The following is a 22,670-nucleotide window of genomic DNA, read 5'->3' on the forward strand; positions in this document are numbered from 1 at the left end:
TCTCTGCTTTGAGAGCAGAGAATAGCCAGCAGCAGAAGCACTTTTCAGAGTTAACGGAACAGTGGAAACTTAAGGATCTACCCCTAGGGTGACTTTATTGCTGGGAGGAGACGTGCAACGGGAAAGACCAGGATGCCCCCTTTTATTTCAGGACTTGAAAGGCCCTAGTGAGCAGTTTCCATGTCATGAGCAGCCATTGAAACCCCACAAGCACGGTAATGAACCTGCATCATTACCAATCCCTTTTTACAGACGAGGACACCGAGGGTCAAAGAGCCAGGGTCCCCCAGCAGAGCCAGGGCAAAGCAGCTGGGGCTGACTCCCAAGCCGAGCACTCCCGGGCACGACCACCAGGGGGAGTGAGCGCCCAGGGACGGAGCGGTCGGGAGGTTGGGGGGCGCTGCCCGCCGTCTGTCCCTCCCTCCCGCCATGGGTCCCGCCCGCCGGGGGAGGCGCGTACTGGGGCCCCGCGCGCGGTCCGCGCCCACCGGAGCGGGAGACGAGGCGGGCGCGCGGAGCCGGGCGTGCACGGTCGGACCGCAAGGGCGTCGGTGCCCTTGACCATGGCGGCGGTGGCCGCGCTCCTGCTGGGTCTGGCGCTCCTGGCGCCGCGGGCGGCCGGCGCGGGCATGGGCGCGTGTTACGACGACGCGGGGCGCCCGCAGCGCTGCCTGCCCGTGTTCGAGAACGCGGCGTTCGGCCGGCTAGCCGAGGCCTCCCACACGTGCGGCCGCCCGCCCGAGGACTTCTGTCCGCACTTGGGCGCTCAGGGAGCGGGGGCGCAGTGCCAGCGCTGCGACGCCGCCGACCCCGAGCGCCACCACAACGCCTCCTACCTCACCGACTTCCACAGCCAGGACGACAGCACCTGGTGGCAGAGCCCGTCCATGGCCTTTGGGGTGCAGTACCCCACCTCGGTCAACGTCACTCTCAACCTGGGTAAGCGCGGGCTTAGGGCACCGCCATCACCTAGTCCCCTGTGCGCACCATCGAGGGCTCGAGGCTGCGCGCCCTGGGTTAGCTGTAGGATCCAGATATGGGGGGCCTCAGGAAAGGGACCTGTGCCCCCCACTATCTGGAAGGATAGACTGATGAGTGTCTCTTGGGGCTGGGAGGGGTGGGAAGCCTCCTGGGAGCCCTTTACAGAGCAGCGGATCTGGGTGCGAGGACCATGCCCTGTAATGATTGTCCATCCTAGACCCAGAGCTGTTGTGGGCAAAGAAGGGAGGTGACCCACCAGGGGGTGAACTAGTCGGCTTTCTGGGGCAGGGGCTCCTAACCTTGGGGCATCTGGTTGACTTCTGGGGTTCAGTGAATCCCTGAGGCCGTGTGCTGTCCCTGGGGGTGATCTTGGGGACAGAGCCAGCGTGTTCATCACCGAGAAGGTTGCCCTCAGGGCAGGAGCCGAGTTTCACCCGGCTGTTGGGTAACTGGACCGGATGGCATGGCCTCTCTGCTGTGCCCAAGCCTTTCCACCCAACCCCACGCCACGGTGCAAGAGCCCTTAGGTCCCCGGGAATCACAAACCCGAGTCTGGACCCAGCACTTCACTCATGGCACCTCCCCCATTTCAGGGAATGGGAATAACCACCTCCCCGCCGACCCCTGGCTCCGTAGCCCTTTCAGGGAGGGAGCGTTTCCATTGGTCCACACTCCCTTATCTGTGGGTTCAAAATCTCCCAAAGCTCTGAAAACTCAAAGTATTTTTTTTTAATATTTATTTATTTATTTGGCTGCGCTGAGTCTTAGCTGTGGCACAAGGGCTCTTAGTTGAGGCACGCATGCTGGATCTAGTTCCCTGACCAGGGATCGAACCCAGGCCCCCCACACTGGGAGTATGGAGTCTTAACCGCTGGACCAGTGGGGAAGCCCCTCAAAGTATTTTTATAACTCATTTCAGCTGCTAAACCTGACCTGAGGCTACTTATAGACCTTGTTGATCCTAGAGTGAATAGTCATACATTCTGTTCCTGAGATGTTTGAACATGGCTGTTAGCCCCAGACCCGGCTGGAGGTGTTAACACAATGCATGGCATAAGGACTGCATCATCTCTCTAAAGTCTGAAGAGTTCTGAATTCTAAACCACATCCGGAGCCAAACGGTTTCGATAAGGAATTATGGGAATGTGTCCCTATTTTTCAGCTGAGAAAATTGAGGTTCAGAGAGGTTAAGTCTTTTACCCAAAGACACACAGCTGCTAAATGATACTGACATCCGTGTGTATCCAAGATCAGAGCATAAACTTCTTGACGTGAATTCCACCCATCGGTGGAGTTGGCTTTTCCTAGCTCTGAGTGACAGTGCCTTGGGGAGGGCTGGGGAATGGCACTGAAGTGGCAGGGGGGACACCGAGCCTTCTCAGAAGAGCAGGCTGGTACCCACTGCCACCCCAAGAAGCTCGGTTGCTCTGAGGCCTTGTTACCACCCATTGACCTGTCGGGCTCTCCAGGTGGGGCTTGTCGATGGGATGGGAGGGATGGGATGGGACGGGTCTCTCTACCCAGGCGTGCGACAGGAAACCAGTGGGGGAAGAGAGGTTGGGGGAGCTGGCTAGACTGGCCTGGCAGGACCCCAAGGCCACAGGGGAAGGAATCTGGGATAGGATGGGGTCTGTGGGAGACAGTTTGTTCCATGACAGAGGATGCGGGATGGGCTGACGTGTTGCTTGTGTGGGTGGAACCTGGGTCGGATGAGGGGCTCAGGCCAGGCACAGACGAGGCAGGAGCGGGCGGGGGAGGGTCTATGTGTTTGGATTTGGGGCAGTTCCCGTTTACACTTGGTGTGTGCCAGGCCCTACGCCACACACACACACACACACACATACACACACACATACACACACACACACACACACACACACACACACACACACACCATTGTTCTTCCCGTCGTGTTGTGCAACACCAGGCATGTGGGAGGGGCTCTGGAAGGGTCCGTACAGTGAATGCATGAAGGAGGTCCCCACCTCCTCCGTCCCGTGCCCCGGGCCCAGCTCAGGTCTCTCTTTTGCCTGCCTCGGGCCACAGAAGAGGCTTCACACTCAAGCCCAGCACAGCCACTCACTGGGCAGACGCCACCCCCTCCCCGTGCCTCGGTTTCCTCCCTGTGAAATGGGGTGAGAGTTGCCACCTCTCGGGCAGTGTGCAGGTCCTGTGAGCTCAGGTCGGCCAGGCACTTACAGGAGCTGGGCCAGTCCTTGTGTGTGACCAGCAGGACTCTGCTGAGAGCGGCTCAGGCCGAGGTTCCCCTTGGGGTGGCCTCTTCCGAAGGGATTGAGAAATGTTCTCCCAGCTGGCTCCCCAAAGACATCCTGACCCTGGTCCCATTTACGCAGGAGGGGTTCTGGGGACCCACAGCAGCCCCAGACAGACGTGGCCCACGTTTGGTTCCGTTCAAATTTGGTTTTCTCCACGCTGAGCCACAGGTCGCATAATATCAGGGGAGGAAGAGTGCTGGGATCAGCAGGGGATTCCCGGTGGGGGCTGGGTGGGTCCTCAGTCAAGGTGGGCGGGAGCCTCTCCTAGCCCTCAGGCCGCCTCTGCTGGCTCTGCCCCCTCTCTCCTTGACCTCGTTGGAGGGAGGAGTGGGCAGCGGCTCTGGCCCCAGTCTCCTGGAGGGAGTGGGGTGAGGCCGGGGGAGGGACAGGCGGCCGGTCAGCCCTGGACAGAGGTCGCTGCTTTCCCAGCCCCCTGCGAGCTCGCAGACATCTGTTCCAAATCCCTGAGTCCTGTCGCTAAGCTGAGCCTTCCTGTCTGGGATGAAAGGCAGCAGCGGGGTCTGGTGGCTCCCAGCCCTCCACGGAGGCCACGGGAAGTGAGCAGGCTGGAGCCTTGGAGTGGGTGTGTGGGAGGTGGGTGGTCATCAGGGGTAACACAGTATTCAGGGGGCCCTCACCACGTGCTAGGGACCCCGCTAAGTCAGCACCCCATCCCAGCACCGTTTGTTCTTTTTCTTTGACCACGCCGTGCGGCATGTGGAATATTAGTTCTGCGACCAGGGATTGAACCCGTGCCCCCTGCATTGGGAGCGTGGAGTCTTAACCACTGGACCACCAGGGAAGTCCCCGTTTGTTCTTTTATAGACAGGGAAACTGAGGCTCTGAGGATGAAATCAGTGCCTAGGGTCCCACCGCAGACCCTGGGACCCTCCCCGCAGTGCGCTGCGTTTGGGGATGATACACGTCCAGGTTATGCCTCAGCTTTCGGCTGGCCTCAGGGGAGTCTCCCTTCTTGCTTGTACACTTTCTTGGATTCCTGAGAAGCTACTGGAAAGACCATTAAGTCCCTGAGCAGGTGAGTTCTGAGCCCCTGAGCGAGGGGAAGGTTTCTCCAGCCTCAGATCCCGGCTGGGGGCTGCCCGTGTGCAGGGCCAGTTCTCCCTACATCCGTTCAGCATCTGCTCCATCTTCATGGAGCCAGAAGACGAGCTGGGCCCCGGGAACGATGTGGATGAAGATTTATGCTCAGGGGACACACCCGGGGTGAGCGGGCCTCTTGGAGATGTGAAGGGTGGTGGGAGTTGACAAAAGAGTGGAGGGCATCCCAGGTCAAGGGGAGCCAGGAGGCCGCTCTGTGTGTTCTTGGACCTGCACGGCCTGGATGACCAGAGCGGAGGGGACAGAGGACAGCGGGGCCTGGCCCAGTGGGAGCTGGACGTCAGAAGGACCTGCCGGCCCCGGTGGAGCCCGACGCCGGCTGGGTCTCCTGAGCTTTGACTCCACTGCGTCTTCCTGTCGAGTGGGCGGCCGTGTTTGCATTGGACGAGGCCAGTGCCGGGGCGCCAAGTCCTCCTTCCTTCTCCCTGGGGCTTCTGGCTGGAATGCCGGGCCCCAGTCAGGTCAGGGGTCAAGGCAGCGGCCCTGATTAGCCTCTACCGCAGAAGCAGCCCCCCATGGTCCTGGGCCCAGCTGGCCCTGGCTGGCCTCGCCCCCATCTGGGCTCAGGATGGACCCAGCCGTTGCAGGAGTGGGAAGTCCCAAAGCCCAGGAAGGATGCAGGCAGCCTCCAGATCTCCCCTCCCTCCCCTCCCGCTCTGGCTGCACCAGCTGCGCTTCAGCAGGGCTGAGGATGGGCCGAGACTGCCTCTGTCCTCCTGGTCTTTGCCTTTGCTCTTGCATCTGCCCGGCAAAACTTCCTGTTCCCGCCTTCTCCTGGATAACCCGTATCTCATTCATAAGCAGAACAGCCTAGTGCCTACTGCGTGCCAGTCCCTGTACCAAGCCCTGGGGATGCAACAGCGGACAGGCCATTGTCTGCCCCGCTAGGCTTTGAGGTCACCTCCTACAGGAAGCCCTCAGCCCCCAGGATTGGGCAGAGAGCCTGCCTGTATGCTCTTGCAGCCCCTCACCCTTCCCCCGTCACAGTCTAGATCATAGGCGTGAGTTGTTTGTGTCCATCACTGGCTCCAGGCTACAGAGGGAATGCCTGTTTTCACAGCTGCACCCCAGCGCCCAGGGCAGGGCCCCCTGCACAGTGGTGCTGTTGGTTGGGTGGATGGATGGAATGACAGCATTTAGTCATGCGTGTGCCGGGGACTGTGGTAAGTGCTTTGCAGGCATTTACTCATGAAGCCCTTTTACTGTGATGCCCATTTTGCAAATGGGGAAATGGAGTCACTGTGTTCAAGACACTTGCCCATTTCACTGGAGGGAGGTTAGGTCTTTTGCCCAAGGCAACAGAGCTGCTAAGCAGTGGAGCGGGGATGTGAACCCCAGCACATCATGGCTACACTGTATTTCCTCCCTGGAAACAAGGAATGAGTGGATGAACGCATGAATGAATAACTCCCCAGCCTTCCAGATCCATCCCAGACTCTTAAGCTGTGGCTCTGCCCTCCCTCCTGGCCCTGCCCCGCACCTGGGCACCCCAGGGCTCCAGCCGCTTCACCTGCCTCCCTTCCCCTGCTCTCTCTCATCTCCCCGCCAGCCCTGCCACCAGCTGTGCCCTCTCCCCATCTCATGCCCCTGGCTTTGCCTGTTGGGATCATGGTCGACATTTGGGGCTCCACCTGCACCTCCAGCCCAGTCTCCCACCTGAGCCCTTGACCAGGTCATTCAAGCATCCTCCTGAAAGCCGACCGTTGAATGTCACACATGGGCCCCAAACGTAGAGTCCAAAAGTAAAGGTGCACCGTGTAAACGATATTCATAGCAGCATCGTTCACAATAACTGAAGAGTGGAAGCAACCCAAGTGTCCACTGATGAACGAATACGCAAAATGTGGCACCGCCGTACAATGGCATATTTTTCAGCCTTCAGAAGGGAGGAGGTTCTGACACATGCTGCTACGTGGATGAACCTCGAAGACAGCATGCTCAGGGAGATAAGCCAGACACAGGACAAACACTCTATGATTCCACTCATATGAGTCCCTAAACGAGTCACATTCATAGAGACAGAAGGTAGAATGGTGGTTGCCAGGGGCTGGGGGAGGAAAGAATGGGAAGTTAGTGTTTAATGGGTATGGAGTTTCAGTTTGGGAAGATGAAAAAGTTCTGAAGATGGATGGTGGCCACGGTTGCACAACAGTGTGAATGTGCTTAATACCAGTGATCCGTATGCTTAAAAATTATTAAGATGGTAAATTTTATGTTATATATATATATTTAAAATTAAAAAGTAAAGGCATCCTTCTTCCTTCCCCCTCGTCTCTCCATGCACCAAAGCAAGGAACTCAGGAATCCGCTGCAGTTCTTCCCTCCTCATCCTTTGACTTCAGCGTTTGCCAGATCACTACATCATTCTCTGGAATGTTCCTTGTCTTTGCCTTCCTCTCCATCATTCCCACTCAGCCCCTCATCTGTTCCCTGATTGATGGCAATGGTCTTAAATGCCCTGACACCTCTCTTGGCAGACTTGTAGTTTGTATATTTCAGTCATGGCTCCATTCAGACTGGACCTCAGAATCCTTCTTAACACAAAGCCCTAGGCAATAATCAATCAGACGAAATCTGTTCACGCTCCCCAGGTTAGACAATAGGCTTGACAATCTTGATATCCATATTTGGGGTTTAGACTCTTGGCCCAAAGTTGAGGGAACTGTCGTGGGCCTGGCTCTGATTCAGCCAGGCTCTCATGGTGTCTGGCACTGTGGTCACAGGGATTCCCCAGCTCTTTGCAGGGATTCAGCGAGCCCCAAATTGCCAAGAGCTAGGATGGGAGAGGAAGACGAGAACAGTGGATGGCCAGATGCTAGGGCGGAGGAGCCCTGCTGTGATGCCTCCTGCAGGCTGGGAGCGGCTCTCCCCACCTGGTTCTCATGCCCACAGTGGGCAGGGCAGCCTCGCCCACGCATTTCCGCTCAGCTCCCCACCCTGTCCCCTGCAGCCCCATCCCCAGGCCACTGCTCCCCAGATGGCTCCAATTAAAGGGCTTTGTTTTGTTTCCATTTTCCCAAAATAAGCCTCTCCTTCGGAGCTCGTTCTGCTCGGTCAGTGCCGGATGTGGGCCAGCCTGCTTTTATGGCCGCCCTGGTGTCATTCCTGTTGGGCTTTACGTCCCAGCTGGCTGGAGAGGACATGGCTTGGTGTTCCTGGTGCTGGCTTGGGCGACCTCTGCAGTTTTCATGGGCACTGGCACCTCCTTCCTGGGCAGCCCTTTCTCTCTGAGCATTGAATGGAGGGGTGGCTCGTTCGGCAACCTGGGGGCAGACAAGCCTGTAGTTGAGCAGAGACTCAGCTGTTTTCTACGTGACCTTGTGCGAGACCCTTTCTCCTGCCTGAACCTCGGGTTCCTTGTTAGTAAGATGTGCACGGTTATGGAACTGTTTGGGGGTCTCTGAGATGGAGTGTGCATAGAGCACTTAACAAGGTGCCTGGCACATAGTAGGTGCTCACTAAATGCTGGCTGTTGTTCAACAGACTCATTCGGGGGGTCGTGATTGGCAGAACCCTGTGACAGCCTCAGTCATGTTGTCAGGCCTGCCTGTCTCCACTTGTTCACTGGATTGTAACCTCCTTAAAGGTACAAATCATGCTTCATCTGGCAAGCATTTATGGAGCGCCTGCTGTGTACCTGGCACTGTGCTCAGCTCTGAGGATTCACTGCCCCGTCCCAAGGAGGGCACAGACTAGTGGGAGGGATGAGCAGGTCTTTACAGAACAGGGTGAAGAGGCTCAGGGCAGCTGGGGAGCACCAGTGAGGCACCCATACCCACAGCTCCAGGGATGAGTAGCCATCGGGGAAGGCGGGAGAAAGGTGTTCCACACAGGACTCAGGCTGGGGTATTTGATCAGTCTGCTAAACCAGTGGGATGAGCAGGGATGCACGGAAGCCAGCCAGGTGAGGAGCAGAGGGAACAGCGTTCCAGGCAGAGGGAACAGCCTACTGGGTGGCTGGGAGTTGAGATCCATGTGGTCCCAAGCAGTGTCACTCCGCAGTTAACAGGTGGGGATGACGTTTTGGCCCAGCTTTTTTGATGGGAGCACACCTGTCTCAATCACCCTGAAGCTTCATTGGCCCCTGGAGCTTGCAAGGGTCTGGGTTGAGGCTGCAAATTTAATTCTTGTCACTGTTCAGAAGATCTCAGGGCCAGTTCCTTCCCCAGCCTTCAGGTTGCCTTTGGCAGAAACCTTTTCATCGCAAAGCAGGGATTAAGTTGCTTTCTTAGCCCTTCTAATTAACTCTTGGCCCTTCTGTTAACTCTTGTAACAGAAAGTCCCTGCTGCGCCTCTGTGACGTACCTGCATCTTCTCGCACCTGGCTTGGCAAGGAAAGGGAAAAGCCGCGATGTTTCCTAGTGTGCGGTGTTGCTCATTTGCATGAAATCCCGGTGGCGCCTTTTTCCAATCACGCTTCTAGCTGCCAGCTACCTTTTAAGTGACTCCAAGTTCCCCTCCTGAGAGGTGTCTGGCTGCTAGATGTTTACAGAGGAATCTGGGCCCGTGGACCCACGGCGACCTCCACACAGCATCCTTTCGTGAACGCGCACCCGGGGCAAGTCCTCACCTGGTTCCGAGGTCTGACGCCTGCTCAGAACAGAAGCGGCCGCCCCAGACACCGGCTCCGTTGGCAACACATGCTTTCTTTGAAGGGGCTTGGAGTGACAGTGCCAGGCTGTGCTGCAATGTAACTTTGAAAAGCATCTTAAAACAGAACATGGCAAGGCGGTTGCTTTTTAAATTTTTTTTTAATTTGTGTTTTCTCCAGTTTTTAAATTAGAACAAACTTCATGAGAAAAAATTGGGAAAATGTAGAACACTTGAAAAGGGAAGAAAAGTCACTGAGTCCTCTGCCCTGAGGACAGTCATGCTTATGCATTCGATGTCTTTCTTTTCTGCTCGTTCTTTAGGGATTTTTAAATATCATCTGACGATTCTAAACGTAAGGTCATTTGTCTTTTTTTTTCATTCAACATTTTCACTTTCCCATGTAATATAAACTCATTGTCAGCTGCTTCCGTGGTTTCAATCATCCTGTGAGTTTATCCCTACAATTTACTGAATACTTATGGTTCCACTTTTTTCCCTATTATAAAAAAATTCCTTGATGAACTTCTTGATTTAGGTCCCATGCCTTGTTCGAATTCCCAGAAGTGGGATTTTTTTTTTTTTTTTCACCAAAGGCCAGGAATATTTTCATGGCCCTTCATCTGTGTCACCACACTGCATTCCCAAGGGGCCAATATGTATCCTTTCGCCGCAGTTTTTTCTTTTATTGTGGTAAAATACACATAACATAAAATTTATTACCTTAACCATTTTTAAGTGTACAGTTCACTGGTATTAAGTACATTCACATTGTTGTATTATTGTTGTATATTCACCACCATCCACCCACAGAATTTTTTCATCTTCCTAAACTGAAACTCTGTCCCCATTAAATACTATTACTCTCTCCCCTTACCCACCATCCTACTTTCTGTCTCCATATATTCGACTCCTCTAGGGGCTTCATATAGGTGGAATCATATAGTATTTGTCTTTTGATGACTGGCCTAATTTGCTTCACATCATGTCCTCAGGGTTCATCCATGTTGTAGCATGTGTCAGAATTTCCTTCCTTTTTAAGGCTGAATACTATTTCACTGGGTGGATGGACCACATTTTGTTTTTTAATTAATTAATTTAGTTTTGGCTGCGTTGGGTCTTCGTTGCTGCGCGCGGGCTTTCTTTAGTTGTGGCACGAGGGCTCAGTAGTTGTGGTTCGCGGGCTCTAGAGCGCAAGCTCAGTAGTTGTGGCTCGTGGGCTTAGTTGCTCCACGCCATGTGGGATCTTCCCGGACCAGGGCTCGAACCCGTGTCCCCTGCATCGGCAGGCGGATTCCTAACCACTGCGCCACCAGGGAAGTCCCTGGACCACATTTTGTTTATTCGTCATCTGTTGATGGACACATGGGTTGCTTCTACGTCTTGGCTATTGTGTGTAATGCTGCTATGAACATGTGTGCCCAAATAGCTCTTCAAGACCCTGCTTTCAGTACCCTGGGGTCTATACTCAGTAGTGGAATTGCTGGATCATATGGTAAGTCTATTTTTAATTTTTTGTGGAACCGCCAAACTGTTTTCCAAAGCAAATGCACCATTTTACACTCCTACTAGCGGTGCACAAGGGTTCCAACTTTTCCACACCCTCACCAATGCTTGTTACTGTTATCTGATTTTTTAAAATATATTTATTTATTTATTTAATTTACTTATTTTGGCTGTGCCGCGTCTTAGTTGCGGCACGCATGTGGGAACTAGTTCCTCGACCACGGATTGAACCCGGGGCCCCTGCATTGGGAGCGTGGAGTCTTAACCACTGGACCACCAGGGGAGTCCCTGTTATCTGTTTTTTTAAAAAATAATAGCCACCCTCATGGATGTGAGGACCAATTCAGTGCTTTTTAGTGCTATTCATAGACTTGTATACCTATCACCACAATCCATTTTTCAACATTTTTATCACCTCCAAAGAAACCCTGTGCCCGTTAGCAGTCACCTCCCCCTGCCAAGTATTCACCCAACACCCCAGGCCCTGAAAACCACGAATCTACTTTCTGTCCTTCTGGATTTGCCTATTCAGGACATTTAATATAGGTGAAATCATACATTATATAGTCTTTGGGATTAGCTTCTTTTATTTATCACAATATTTTCAAGGTTCATCCACACTGTAGCATGTGTCAGGACTTTATTCCTTTTTCTTGCCAAATGCTATTCCTTTGTATGACATACCACATTTTATTTATTCATTTATCTGTGGACGAACATTTGAGTTGTTTCCATTCTTTGCATTTTATGAGTACTGCTGCTCTGAACATGGGTGTCCAGGTTTTTGTGAGGACGTATGTTTTCATTTCGCTTGGGTACACGCCTGGGAGTGAGACTGCTGAGTCATGTGGTAACTCTGTGTTTAACATTTTGGGAAACCACCAGACTGCTTTCCAAAGCAACTGCACCGTTTTACATCTTCACCAGCTGTGTACGAGGCTTCCGATTTCTCCACCTCCTTGCCAACACTTATTTTTGTCTGTCTCTTTTATTTTATCCATCTTAAGGGAGTGAAGTGGTATCTCATTGTGGGTTTGGTCTGGCTAATGATGTTGGGCATCTTCTCATGTGCTCATTGACCATTGATATATCTTTTTTGGAGAAATGCCTATGTAGATCCTTTTTTCTGTTTTCCATTTTTTTTGGCTGTGCTGCACAGCTTGCGAGATCTTAGTTCCCCGACCGGGGATCGAACCCGTGTCCCCTACAGTGAAAGCGCCGAGTCTTAACCACTGGACCTCCAGGGAATTCCCGGGTTATCTGTCTTTTTATTTTTGAGTTGTAAGAATTCTTTAAATGTTCCAGATAAATTCCTTAACAGATTTAACGCTTTGCAAATATTTTCTCCTATTCTGTGGGTTGGCTTTTCATTTTTCTCAGTAGTGTCTTTAGAAGGACACATTTTTTGATTTTGATGAAGTTCAATTCATCTGTTTTTTTTCCTTTGTCAGCTGTGCTTTTGGTGTCACGTCTAAGAAGGCTTTGCCTAACCCAGGTCATGAAGATTTACTCCTATATTTTCTTGTAAGAGTTTTATAGATTTAGCTCTCACTTTGGGCCGAGATGTTTAAACAGAGGATTGAAGTGACTTCTCCTCAGTGCATGAGGGAGACCGTGGACAGTGACAGAGGTGGCAGCAGTGGGAAAGGCCTCCTGGGGTATCTGGGACCAGGGCAGAACAGCCAGAGGGAAGAAAGCAGATATGGGAAAGGGGTGGAGAGAAGTTCTGTGCTGCTCTGGGGAATGGGAGGGCTCCCTCCCTCTCTTGGTCATTCATTCGTTCATTAGTCCATCGGTTTTTCTGTTCTTAGGCATTACTTGCTGACACCTGTCGGGGCAGATGAGGATGTAGGCGGCTGTCCTCCCCACCCTCCCTGCTCCCCAGCCGCATGCCCCTTCCCATCCCGGCCTCCCAGCTCTGAGTAACTGTGGTGGATCTGGAGCCATTGTGAGCGCTCCTGCGGCATAAAGGTGGCAGCTGGGCAGAGAGGAGGGCAGGGTGTGGCCTGAAGATCCCACATCTTGATGTCAGCAGGGTTGGGGAGGGGAGCAGGACTGAAGCCGATGGAGAGGCCACTGGTGGGGGGGATTGAGCAGAGGGGGCCGAGGAGGGGACTTAGGGTGGGCTGGAAGGAGCAGCCCAGGAGCAAGACCCAGGAGGCAGGGCCAGGAGTGTGGGCTGCACGGAGGCCTGGGGAGGGGGCTTCCAAGTAACAGCGATGATCTATGGCCCAGGAAGTAAGGCAAGGCGTGGTCCCCTGGCTGTGACCACAAGGGGCTGTGGTTGCAAGAGCAGTTTCTATTGAGTGACCCAGAGAAGCTGCACTGCAGTGGACTGAGGGTTAAATCGGGAGATGAGACCATGGGGCCAACAGATACAGACTTCTCTTAAGAACTTTGGATCAAACAGAAGTTAGATGGAAGCAGGAGACAGAGAGGGGTTCGGGGGGGTTGTGTTAGGATTTGGGGGGCTTGAAACAGGCATGTCTCCAGACTCCAGCGGTCTAAAATCACTGGAAGGGAGTGAGACCAAAACGCACAGGTGGAAGGTTTGGTTAATTGGAGCGTAGTGAAAGAAATGACTTTCTAATGGTAGAGCAGGCTTCTTCAGGACGTGGCAACATCCCATTGCTGGAGATAGTTGAGCAAAAAGAGATGGCTGCCCGTCAGGGGTGTTACTCTGCAGATTCCTGTGCAGGGAGACAAACAGGCCTAGTTAAGGGATGGCAAGTGCTTGGGAAGCATGCCAGCATTGTCCTCTCCTGTGTCCTTGACAGGCATCACTAATTAATCATGGCTCATCCAGCACAGTGCTCCAGGCAGCCTCTAACGATCCATCCAAGGTAGTACACGCAGCACAGCCGTTCTGCTCTCCCTGGACCCGGATTCTGACGCTCCCTTCCCTTCTGTAAAATGGGTCCATGTCTTCCCACTGCAGGGAAAGCTTACGAGATCACCTACGTGCGGCTGAAGTTCCACACCAGCCGCCCTGAGAGCTTCGCCATCTACAAGCGCACCCGGGCCGGCGGTCCCTGGGAGCCCTACCAGTACTACAGCGCCTCCTGCCAGACGACCTACGGCAAGCCCGAGGGCCAGTACCTGCGCCCCGGCGAGGACGAGCGCGTGGCCTTCTGCACCTCGGAGTTCAGCGACATCTCCCCGTTGAGCGGGGGCAACGTGGCCTTCTCCACCCTGGAGGGCCGGCCCAGTGCCTACAACTTTGAGGAGAGCCCCGTGTTGCAGGTCAGAGAGGAGTGGGGCTGGGCAGGGGCCGGGTTGGGGCAGGGGCTGGGCTGGACGCTCAGGTCCAGGGGCCCCCAGGGAAGTCTAAAAGGGCAGGACGACACAGGGGACTGTGAGACCTCCTGTGGTTTTCAGATTTGAAACAACAGAAGTTTTTGTTGTATCTGAATCTTTTGTGGATGACTGATAATGAAATAGATGGAAGAGGGTGCCCTGTGACAGCCATCACCTCAGCTGACCCCTTCCTTAGGCAGGTGTGGGGAAAGGACTTCCCAAGGGCACACGTGGGTCGGTGGAAGGGCCCAGCGCAGACCCTGAGGGTCCTGACTCCTAGCTGGGGGTTCTGCTAGAACTCCCTGCTGGGAGCCCCGCTTCCCCCCTCTGTGATGGATGGCGTTGCCTGCCCTGTGTGTCTCCAAGGGCTGTGACGGGGATTAGAGGGAAAACACGAGAAGAACGTGAGTTTGGAGTCACAGAGTCCTGGGGTCTGTGCTGTCAGGCAGAGCTACGCAGCAGAACCTCCTGCAGCGACAGAAATGATCCCTAGCAGCACCCTCCGGTATGGTAGCCACAAGCCACGTGTCTGTCTGTAGAACACATGGAATGTGACTAGCACGACTGAGGAATTGAATTTTCATTTTAATGAAGTTTAAACAGCCACATGGGGCCAGCAGCTGCCACGTTGGACAGCCAACTGTAAAGTGACCAGCACGGTGCGTGTCCTAGAAGAGATGCTCATTCACGCTTTGAAGATAAGAGTTCGTGAGCTCACCCATCTTGTGGCAGAGAGCGTGGCAGGCTTGTGGCTGTGTGCTTCCATACAGGGCCCCCATCCTGCCCACCTGAGTCTACTCAGCTTTGTGGCCCTCCCAGGATAAGCACCCACGCATGTCCACGTTTCTGTGCGTCAGCGACGGTTCATCTGTGGAGGTGGTGGTCTGTTTGATGTTTTGGGGCATTGGACGGCCCTCTAGTCCACTTCCCTGCATTCCGACAGACCTCTGCCGAGAAAAACTGCTATCTTCTTCCCTCGACGTATTCAGAGCATTTCCTTTGCCTGTCTGGGATAATGAGGGGGCTGGGATTAGAATCCCGTTTGTTTCTGGAGGGAACACTGAGGCCCAGAAAGAGGTTGTGGCCCACCCAGGCTGTCCAGCACAAGAAAACACGGTGTCAGCTGGCTTGAGGTCCCCAAGGCCACCCTCAGCTTCAGTGATTCACTGGAAGGACTCACAGAACTCAGAAAAGCCGCTGTACTCACGGTGACGATTTATTACAGGGAAAGGATACAGACTGAAACCAACAAAGGGAACAGGTACATGGGACAGGTCCAGGAGAGACCAGGCATGGGGCTTCTGGGTGTCCTCTCCTAGTGGGGTCGTGGGGACAGTGCTGATTTCTCCCAGCAACTGCATGTGACAAGTGCATTGCCAAACAGGGAAGCTCACCTGTGCCTTGGAGTCCAGGGATTTTATTGGGGGTCAGCCACATGCACATGGCGGACAGCCTATGGCTGACCTTGATCTCCAGCCCCTCCAGAGAGCAGGCGGATTCTGTAGGCCTCCCCATAAATCACATTGTCAGCATTGACCATCTGGGGTGGCCCAGGGCCCCAGGTGAACAAAGTTACTCTTATCAAGGAGGACATTCTGAGGGCTTGCAGGTGACCCCCCAGGAGTGGGGGGCAAAGGTCAGAACTCTCTCAGGCAAGGTTAATCCTTTCTGGCACAAAGTCTTATCTCCAGACGCCCAGGCCCTGCTTATCCCATTAAAAACGTTCACTTGTGGGCTTCCCTGGTGGCACAGTGGTTGAGAGTCCGCCTGCCGATGCAGGGGACACGGGTTCGTGCCCCCGTCCGGGAAGATCCCATATACCGCGGAGTGGCTGGGCCCATGAGCCATGGCCGCTGAGCCTGCGCATCCGGAGCCTGTACTCCCCAACGGGAGAGGCCACGACAGTGAGAGGCCTGGGTACCGCAAAAAAAAAAAAAAAAAAATTCACCTGTGCTCATCACATGATTCTGTTGAAAATGACAATTTCTTCTCCATGGGGCTCCAAGCTCTGTAGATTAGAAAACATTGGCCAAGGGCATCTGAAGACAAGCACAAGGGCGGGGCACCTGCTCTGCCTGCATCTGTGCTATCTGGACAGAGGGGCCCCCTGACTCGTTGCCACTTATGTCCTGGATGCTGTCCCTAACGGGAAAACAGCCTTTTCAGAAATGAGACCCCTGCAGCCCCCAGGCAGAAGGACAGAGAAGGTCAGAGAAGGACAAAAAAAGCCAAGCTGCCCCCTCCCCTTCTCTCCCCTCTGGGCACCCCCAGGGTGGTGCTTCCTCTAAGGACGTGGAGCCTTGGGGGTGTGGGGTAACGAGGGATGTGTCCATGCGGCTGCTGTGTCTTGGGTCCCTCTGTCCTCCATGGGGACCAAGGACCTTGGGGAGAAGGCTGACCCTCTCTGGGCTGCTTGGAGATGAAGCTCCTGCCTGCCGCTTCTGCAGTTAACGCTGCATCCTGGCTCCCACGTCTGTCCAGAGTCAACCCGAGAGCCCACTAGTAGTTTTAGCTGGGCCACTGCAAGTTGCACGAGGTCCTTGCCTCTGCGTACTGGGGCTCCGGTTTGCCCCCAAAGTTACCTCTAAGGCATCGGGGAGTGACCCGTACAGTTTGGGCTAAGGGAACAAATTCCCCTTCTCTCTCCCAGCTCCCTTGCTGGTGTCTCAGGGAGATTTTGATGCTGTTCCTATCACCATTGCCTTCAAGACTGATGGAGCAGGTCATAGGCTACAAAGCAGATGCAGGAACCCAAAGAGGGGTCACTGCAGGCCGAGACCTTGGGCAGGTCATTGCCCTCTGGGCTCCATTAGTATGATGAGGGCGTTGGAGTAGATGCAGGAAGGCAGGCTACCTAGTAGCGAAAGCTGGGACCCTGGGGTCAGATAGACCCGAATCCCAGCTCTGCGTGCACCAGCCGTGCAACTAGGAAGCAGAGTACTTACCCTCACTGATCCTCAGTCTTCTCATCTGTAAAGCATGGGTAAGAATAACACCTCCCTGTGGGGTTATGGTGAGGACCTGAGCCATAACCACACAATACGCGTCAGTGACTGCACCTTCCAGCTTGGACATCAGCCGGTTTGGGTTCTCTAGGGGCACTTTTTCTGCAGAAAGAAAAGACTCAGACCATCAGCTGTGCTCTGCTGGGTTCCCATCCCGGGCCTTAGCCCCCTTGCTCCTCAGCTGCTTCAGGGACCGACCAGCAGCATCAGTACCACCTGGGCACGTGTGGAAATACAGAGTCTCAGGCCCCACCTCTGATCAGAAGCTGCATTTTAACCTGATCCCTGAATGCACACTGACGTTTGAGAAGTGATTCAGGGAGTGACTCCCCGGAGGTTTACAAACTCAGCTGAGCGCTGAGGTCCCCTCTGAAGCTTTCTGGTCCTGGACCCCTCCCTGGCTGAAGCATCTTCAGGCAGAGGCCCTGGGCCCTAGGCCACGGGCTCGAGAGTTGCTGAGCCCAAGGGGATTGGAGAGCCCCGCTGGCCTGAGTCACGCTGGGGTGAGAAGTCAGACTTCGCCAGTTCATCTTCTGTCCTGATGAGCCTGATTGCTAAACCAGCAGCTGCTGGGCTGAATTAAAATGCTGATTAACATTCAGCTGGAGCTACCTCTGATTATAACAGCAGGCAGATGAAAATGTCAGCGTTCACGTGGGCTCTCCCCCACCCCCCACCAGCTCTTCCAGGGGGAAGCCTCTCATTCCGCCACCAGCAGGTATTTATCGAGTGCCTGCCGTGCACCCGGCAGAGCCCGGGCTGGGGATGCAGTGAGAACCAGGGGCCCTGAGTCCTTGTTCTCTTGGGGCTGTGTTCTGGTGGAACAGATGTCACCTGGGGCAGGTGCCTTGTCTGTGGGAGCCTGATACTTGGAACGTGAGAAGCCTGTAAACCCAGGGCCCACCCCACGCCAGGGCGCTGGGACGCGTCTTCCCGGTCAAACCGCCCGGGAGCAGGGCCTCCTCTAGAGCGGGGTTGCGGTCCCGCTGAGGAGTCAGGTAACCTGCGTGACACGGTTTTAGATGGGCTGCTCCGGCACCTCGACCACGTGCCAGATTCCGTGCCCCGCCGCTGACACTGGCCGTCCTCCTCCAGCACCCTCCTGGAGCCGACATTATTCCTTGTCCTATTTCACAGATGGGGAAATGGAGGCTCTGAGACATTGAGCAAATTCCCCAAAGTTTCACAGTCAGGAAGGGGCCGGGCATCCAGGTTGGTGTGACCCAAAAGCACAGGCTCCTTATTTCTGCAGTGTTCTCGGAATTTGTCTGTGTCTGGCCCGTCCCTGTGTCCCAGAAGATGCCCCGGGGAGCCGGCAGACACTCAGGAACCTGCTGATGGAGCCCTTTCCCTTGCATCTTGTCCGCCAGGACTGGGTCACCAGCACCGAGTTCCTCATCTCCCTAGACCGGCTCAACACGTTTGGGGATGACATCTTCAAGGACCCCAAGGTGCTGCAGTCCTACTACTACGCCGTGTCTGACTTCTCTGTGGGCGGCAGGTAGGCGGGAAGCAGGGCAGCGGCCGGGACGCTGGACGGGGTGGCTGCCACGTGGGCTCACCCGGTGGCTACCGTGGAGGGTAAAGAAACCACTTCTGGTGCTCCAGGGGGGGAAAGAGCAGAAGCCTGGTTCCCGGGCCCAGCGTTCGAGGCCTCCGTGACCCGCCTGCCTCCCGCCTCCCAGCCCCGTTCCTGCTGCTTTTCCCACGTCAGCTGTGTTTCCGCTGCCGTCCGCGGGACACACCAGCCCTTTGCACCTGTGGTTCCCTCTGCCTGGTGGTCCGTCCCCCTTTCTTTTCTGTCTTCCTTTTTTTTTGCATCTGACAGTACATTCATTCATGCCACATGTGCCCGTGTGGGGCAATGTTCCACACTCTCGTCTAACACGTAGAACCTGCTTAAATTTCCAGTCGACCACTGTTCTGTGGGACAAATGAAGCTGGTTAACAGTGACCATAAGCAGGTGCGGGACCCCAGGCTTTCAAAGCTTTGCTTCTTTCCTCAGCACTCATGAGCTTATAACTGATGGAGCCCATCAACCCCATTCTTCCCCAAATCTTATGGTAAACTTGGGTAGAGTAGGGCTTCCTGGGGACCCAAGCATGTTTTTTTTGGTTTTTTTGTTTTTTTTGTTTTTGCGGTACGCGGACTTCTCACTGTTGTGGCCTCTCCCGTTGCGGAGCACAGGCTCCGGACACGCAGGCTCAGCGGCCATGGCTCACGGGCCCAGCCTCTCCGCGGCATGTGGGATCTTCCCGGACCGGGGCACGAACCCGCGTCCTCTGCATCGGCAGGCGGACTCTCAACCACTGTGCCACCAGGGGAGCCCCAAGCATGTTTAATAAGGCTTTGAGCCATCTCCAAACAGTACGAACGGTTCAGGCCACTCCAAAGCCCCACGGCCAGTGACCCAGAAAGGTCACCAAGGAGGGAGGCACCGCACTTCTACACCCTTCTCATGTGAGGAGAGTCAGGCTGTTCCGTCGGGACCCCTGGCCCTGGCCTACATACTCCTCCAGCTTCAATCAGTGCACGTTGTAGTTTAAGCATCTCGCCTCTCCACGAAGCAGGGGCCATCCTGTACACACGTGGCCACTTGGTACTGGGCCCTCCAGGCACAAATGACGTCTTCAATGTAAACACTCCCTCATCAGGCTCCTTCTTGGAAAGGAGAGAGGAGACAGATGTGTTCCCGCCCCAGGCAGACAGGAACCAGATCAGTCCCCAGTAATCATGTCGCACGCCCCAGATTAACAAGGATAGGAAGCCAGGGCAGGGTGTGCTGGCTGTCAGGGGGACCACCCTGCAGATGCGGACCCTGTGGGAGGTCAGGGGGACCACCCTGCAGATGGGGACCCTGCGGGAGGTCAGGGGGACCACCCTGCAGATGGGGACCCGGCGAGGCTGGAGATGTGAGGGGCGAGCATCCCAGGTGGAAGAGCCAGCATGGACGAGACCCAGGCTTGACGAACGAGGCAACAGCTCTGCAGCTGGAACAGGGGGCGTGGAGACGGCCGGAAGATTGTCGGGGCCGTGGACCAAGTTTATGCAGTCAGTGGGAAGCTGCTGAGGATTTGGCCAGGGTAGTGACAGGGTTAGATTTCTAAGACACCCCAACCCTTGACATCGCAGGGGGCAGATGAAAGGAGAGAGAAGAAGCTGGTTGGGCAGAGCTGGTGGTAGGATGGGAGAGGTGTGGATCTGAAAGCTATTTAGGGTGGGAAGCCAGCTCCACGTGGGAGTGGTGGCCCATGGGGGTAGGGGGCGAGGGGCTTCCACAATTCAAGGACGTTAAGGTGGCGTTCGGACAGGTGAAGATGTCTGGGAAGGGAGCACGGGCACAACTGCCTACACGCAGGGTGTCTGCACCCTCTGGAGTCTGGCGCTCAGGAGTGAAGGGGAAATGGGGGGTGTCTGTGGGGGCACCTCTGCTTCTCCTCCTCCCCCGCCACTCCCACACTTGATTCAGGTCAAACCGCCCGGGAGCAGGGCCTCTCCACGGATGGTGGATGGCGGTGAGCTGCGGCGTCTGCCGTCAGGGGGCTTCAGGACAGAGAACATCCGGGCCCCAGCTGCCAGAGCTGGACCACCCGCAGGCCAGCAGCCGGCTGGGGGGCAGTGGCCCGGCAGCCTGTGTCCCACAGTGGCCTGTAGGACTTTCACTCTTTCCCTTGGGATCAGAGGGCTTCGTGGAGGAGGGAGTGTTGGCAACATCCCCTTGGGGCCGTGGGTGGTCCCTTGTCCCAAGACTGCCTGGTGCCCGCCTCACCCCTGCCGGAAGTTCTGGGCATTACCTGCCTACCCTGAGCTCCCAGGGAGGCCAGGCAAGGAAACAGTGCTCTGTGACCTTCCCAAGCCCTGTGTCCCCAGTACCATGGGTACTGGCAGTGGCCAGAGGTTCTTCAACATCCACTTGGGACAGAGCGTGGAGCAGAGCTTATGGGGAGACACCAGGTGGCCGTAGAGGAGTGTCTAGGAGCCCAGGGTCTGCGTGGAGTAGGAGAGGACGGGGTTCAGATTCTAGCTCTGCCGCGTAGCATTCGTCGCCTCATGGTCTGAGCCTCAGTTTCCTCATCTGTGCAACGTGGCTAGTTATGGCCCCTCCTGCTGCAGTGGTGAAACTCCAGAGACATGATGTGAGCTGATTGCTCTGTTGGGGGCCGCTACAGAGGAAGGCTGGGAGCTGGGAGCCCTGGCCATCCTCCGTGTGCCTCAGTCTGGCCACCCGGGAGGGGGGCGATGACCCCACCGGGTCAGGCTCGGCCGAGCACGCTGTGTGGCCCCCTGAGCACCGTCGTTCCTGCTGATTCCGCCTGTCTGCCTCTGCGGGAGTGGGGGTGGGGCAGGCCCAGGGCTGCCCTCAAAGATACAGGCTCACTGGGGACTTGAGATGAGCTGGGGGCCGTCCTGTGTAAGGCACAATCTCCTTCTCATCCCTTTAGACACGAAGGAGGGGGCATGAGGCGCCGCCCTGGCTGCCTCCACCTCCCACCCCCTGCCCTGAGAGCTGGCCCGCCCTCTAGCCAGGAGACTGAGATGACTTCTTCCCGGGTCCCCCTCGGCCCCTGGGTGTGGTGCTTTCAGTGGCAGCATCGAGAACTTGACCGTTACTAACGGGTGGCCTCGGGCAGCCTCTCTGGGCCTCAGTTCCTCCGTCTGTTAAATGGGGATCGTTGTGGGCTTGTGAAGATGCGGTGGGTTGACACGTGTACAGAGCTCAGAACAGCCCAGCGCGGTGGGTTCCGTGACTGTTGCCCCGGGCACGTAGCAGGAGTTCAGTAAAGCTCCGTAGCTGAGCCGTAGAATGAGGGGCTCACCCGAAGGCGGGGCTCCCTGGTGATGAAGCCTTTCTCCGCCGGCACCTCCCCAGCTTCCGGACACCCCCACCCCCGTGTTCTTTTCCCAGGTGCAAGTGCAACGGGCACGCCAGCGAGTGTGGCCCCAACGAGGAGGGCCGGCTGGTCTGCCGATGCCAGCACAACACTGTGGGCACGGACTGCGAGCGCTGCCTGCCCTTCTTCCAGGACCGCCCGTGGGCCCGGGGCACAGCCGAGGCGGCCAGCGAGTGTCTGCGTGAGTGTCCTGGGACTTCGGTGGCCGGAGGCTGGGGGTGCAGGCCAGGAGACAAACTCCCCATCCCTGGCAGCGGGGCTGCTCCTGGGGGACCTGGCCGCAGCTTTTGGGGCTCTAAATCCTGTGCAGGTATGAGGAGGAGCTGGGGAGGGCTGGAGGGGGCACGTGATCCTCCGTCCTCACCCCCCCCAGGCAGCCCCTCAGACCCAGTCTCCCCAGGTAGAGGCATGCGTGGCAGGAGGGCTGAGAAGGACCCCCAACTTGCTCCTTTGTGTCAACTGCTCCAACCACAGCTGCCGATCAAAGCCAGGCCACCCCAGGTCCTGGGGTGCTGACCTGCCCACCCAGCCTCTCCTGCAGGCCCCCAGGCAGCCCTTCGCTGCCCCGGCCCCCACGCGACGTGGCTGGCACTGCCTAACCTCACAGACACGCTGGAGAGGATGTTGCCGTCATACTTTTTCCAGGGACAGGGGCCGCGCATGGGGTGGGGGGCTCCTCCCAGCCTGGCGTGCCCCTCCAGCTTCCCTCTGTCCCCAAGCCCTGCCCTCCGACAGTCATCTGGCTTGCTCCAGGCTCCCATGTGTGGCTGGTTGTCGCTGGGCACCAGACTCCAGCTGGCTCTGCTGCTGGCAGGAGGCATGTCTTCATGTGCAGGCGCTCCTGACGGCTCAGCCTCTGGACCCACTGTGCTCCTGGGCTGCTGGCATGTAGAGCTGGGGTGGGGAGAGGACGGCTTGTTCCATGGAACAGGATGCTGTCTGCAGGAGCTTCCCGGGGCCACTGTGGCCCTAATGAGTTCCTGCTGCCCTTGCTGGCCTGCCT

General features: G+C 56.0%; 1 protein-coding gene across 1 annotated transcript in view; it reads left to right on the forward strand.

The window, feature by feature from the left end:
- The first annotated feature begins 484 nt into the window (after window positions 1-484).
- Window positions 485-22,670, forward strand: part of LAMC3 (laminin subunit gamma 3) — a 62,944-nt gene continuing 40,758 nt past the window's right edge. Inside the window, exons 1-4 of the mRNA XM_033858914.2 lie at window positions 485-939; window positions 13,411-13,715; window positions 18,145-18,275; window positions 21,682-21,848. Of these exons, the coding sequence (XP_033714805.1) occupies window positions 564-939; window positions 13,411-13,715; window positions 18,145-18,275; window positions 21,682-21,848 (979 nt within the window). The 5' untranslated portion in view covers window positions 485-563. The remainder of the gene's footprint in view (window positions 940-13,410; window positions 13,716-18,144; window positions 18,276-21,681; window positions 21,849-22,670) is intronic.

Source organism: Tursiops truncatus, chromosome 6, assembly GCF_011762595.2.
Source record: "Tursiops truncatus isolate mTurTru1 chromosome 6, mTurTru1.mat.Y, whole genome shotgun sequence".
Taxonomy (NCBI): domain Eukaryota; kingdom Metazoa; phylum Chordata; class Mammalia; order Artiodactyla; family Delphinidae; genus Tursiops; species Tursiops truncatus.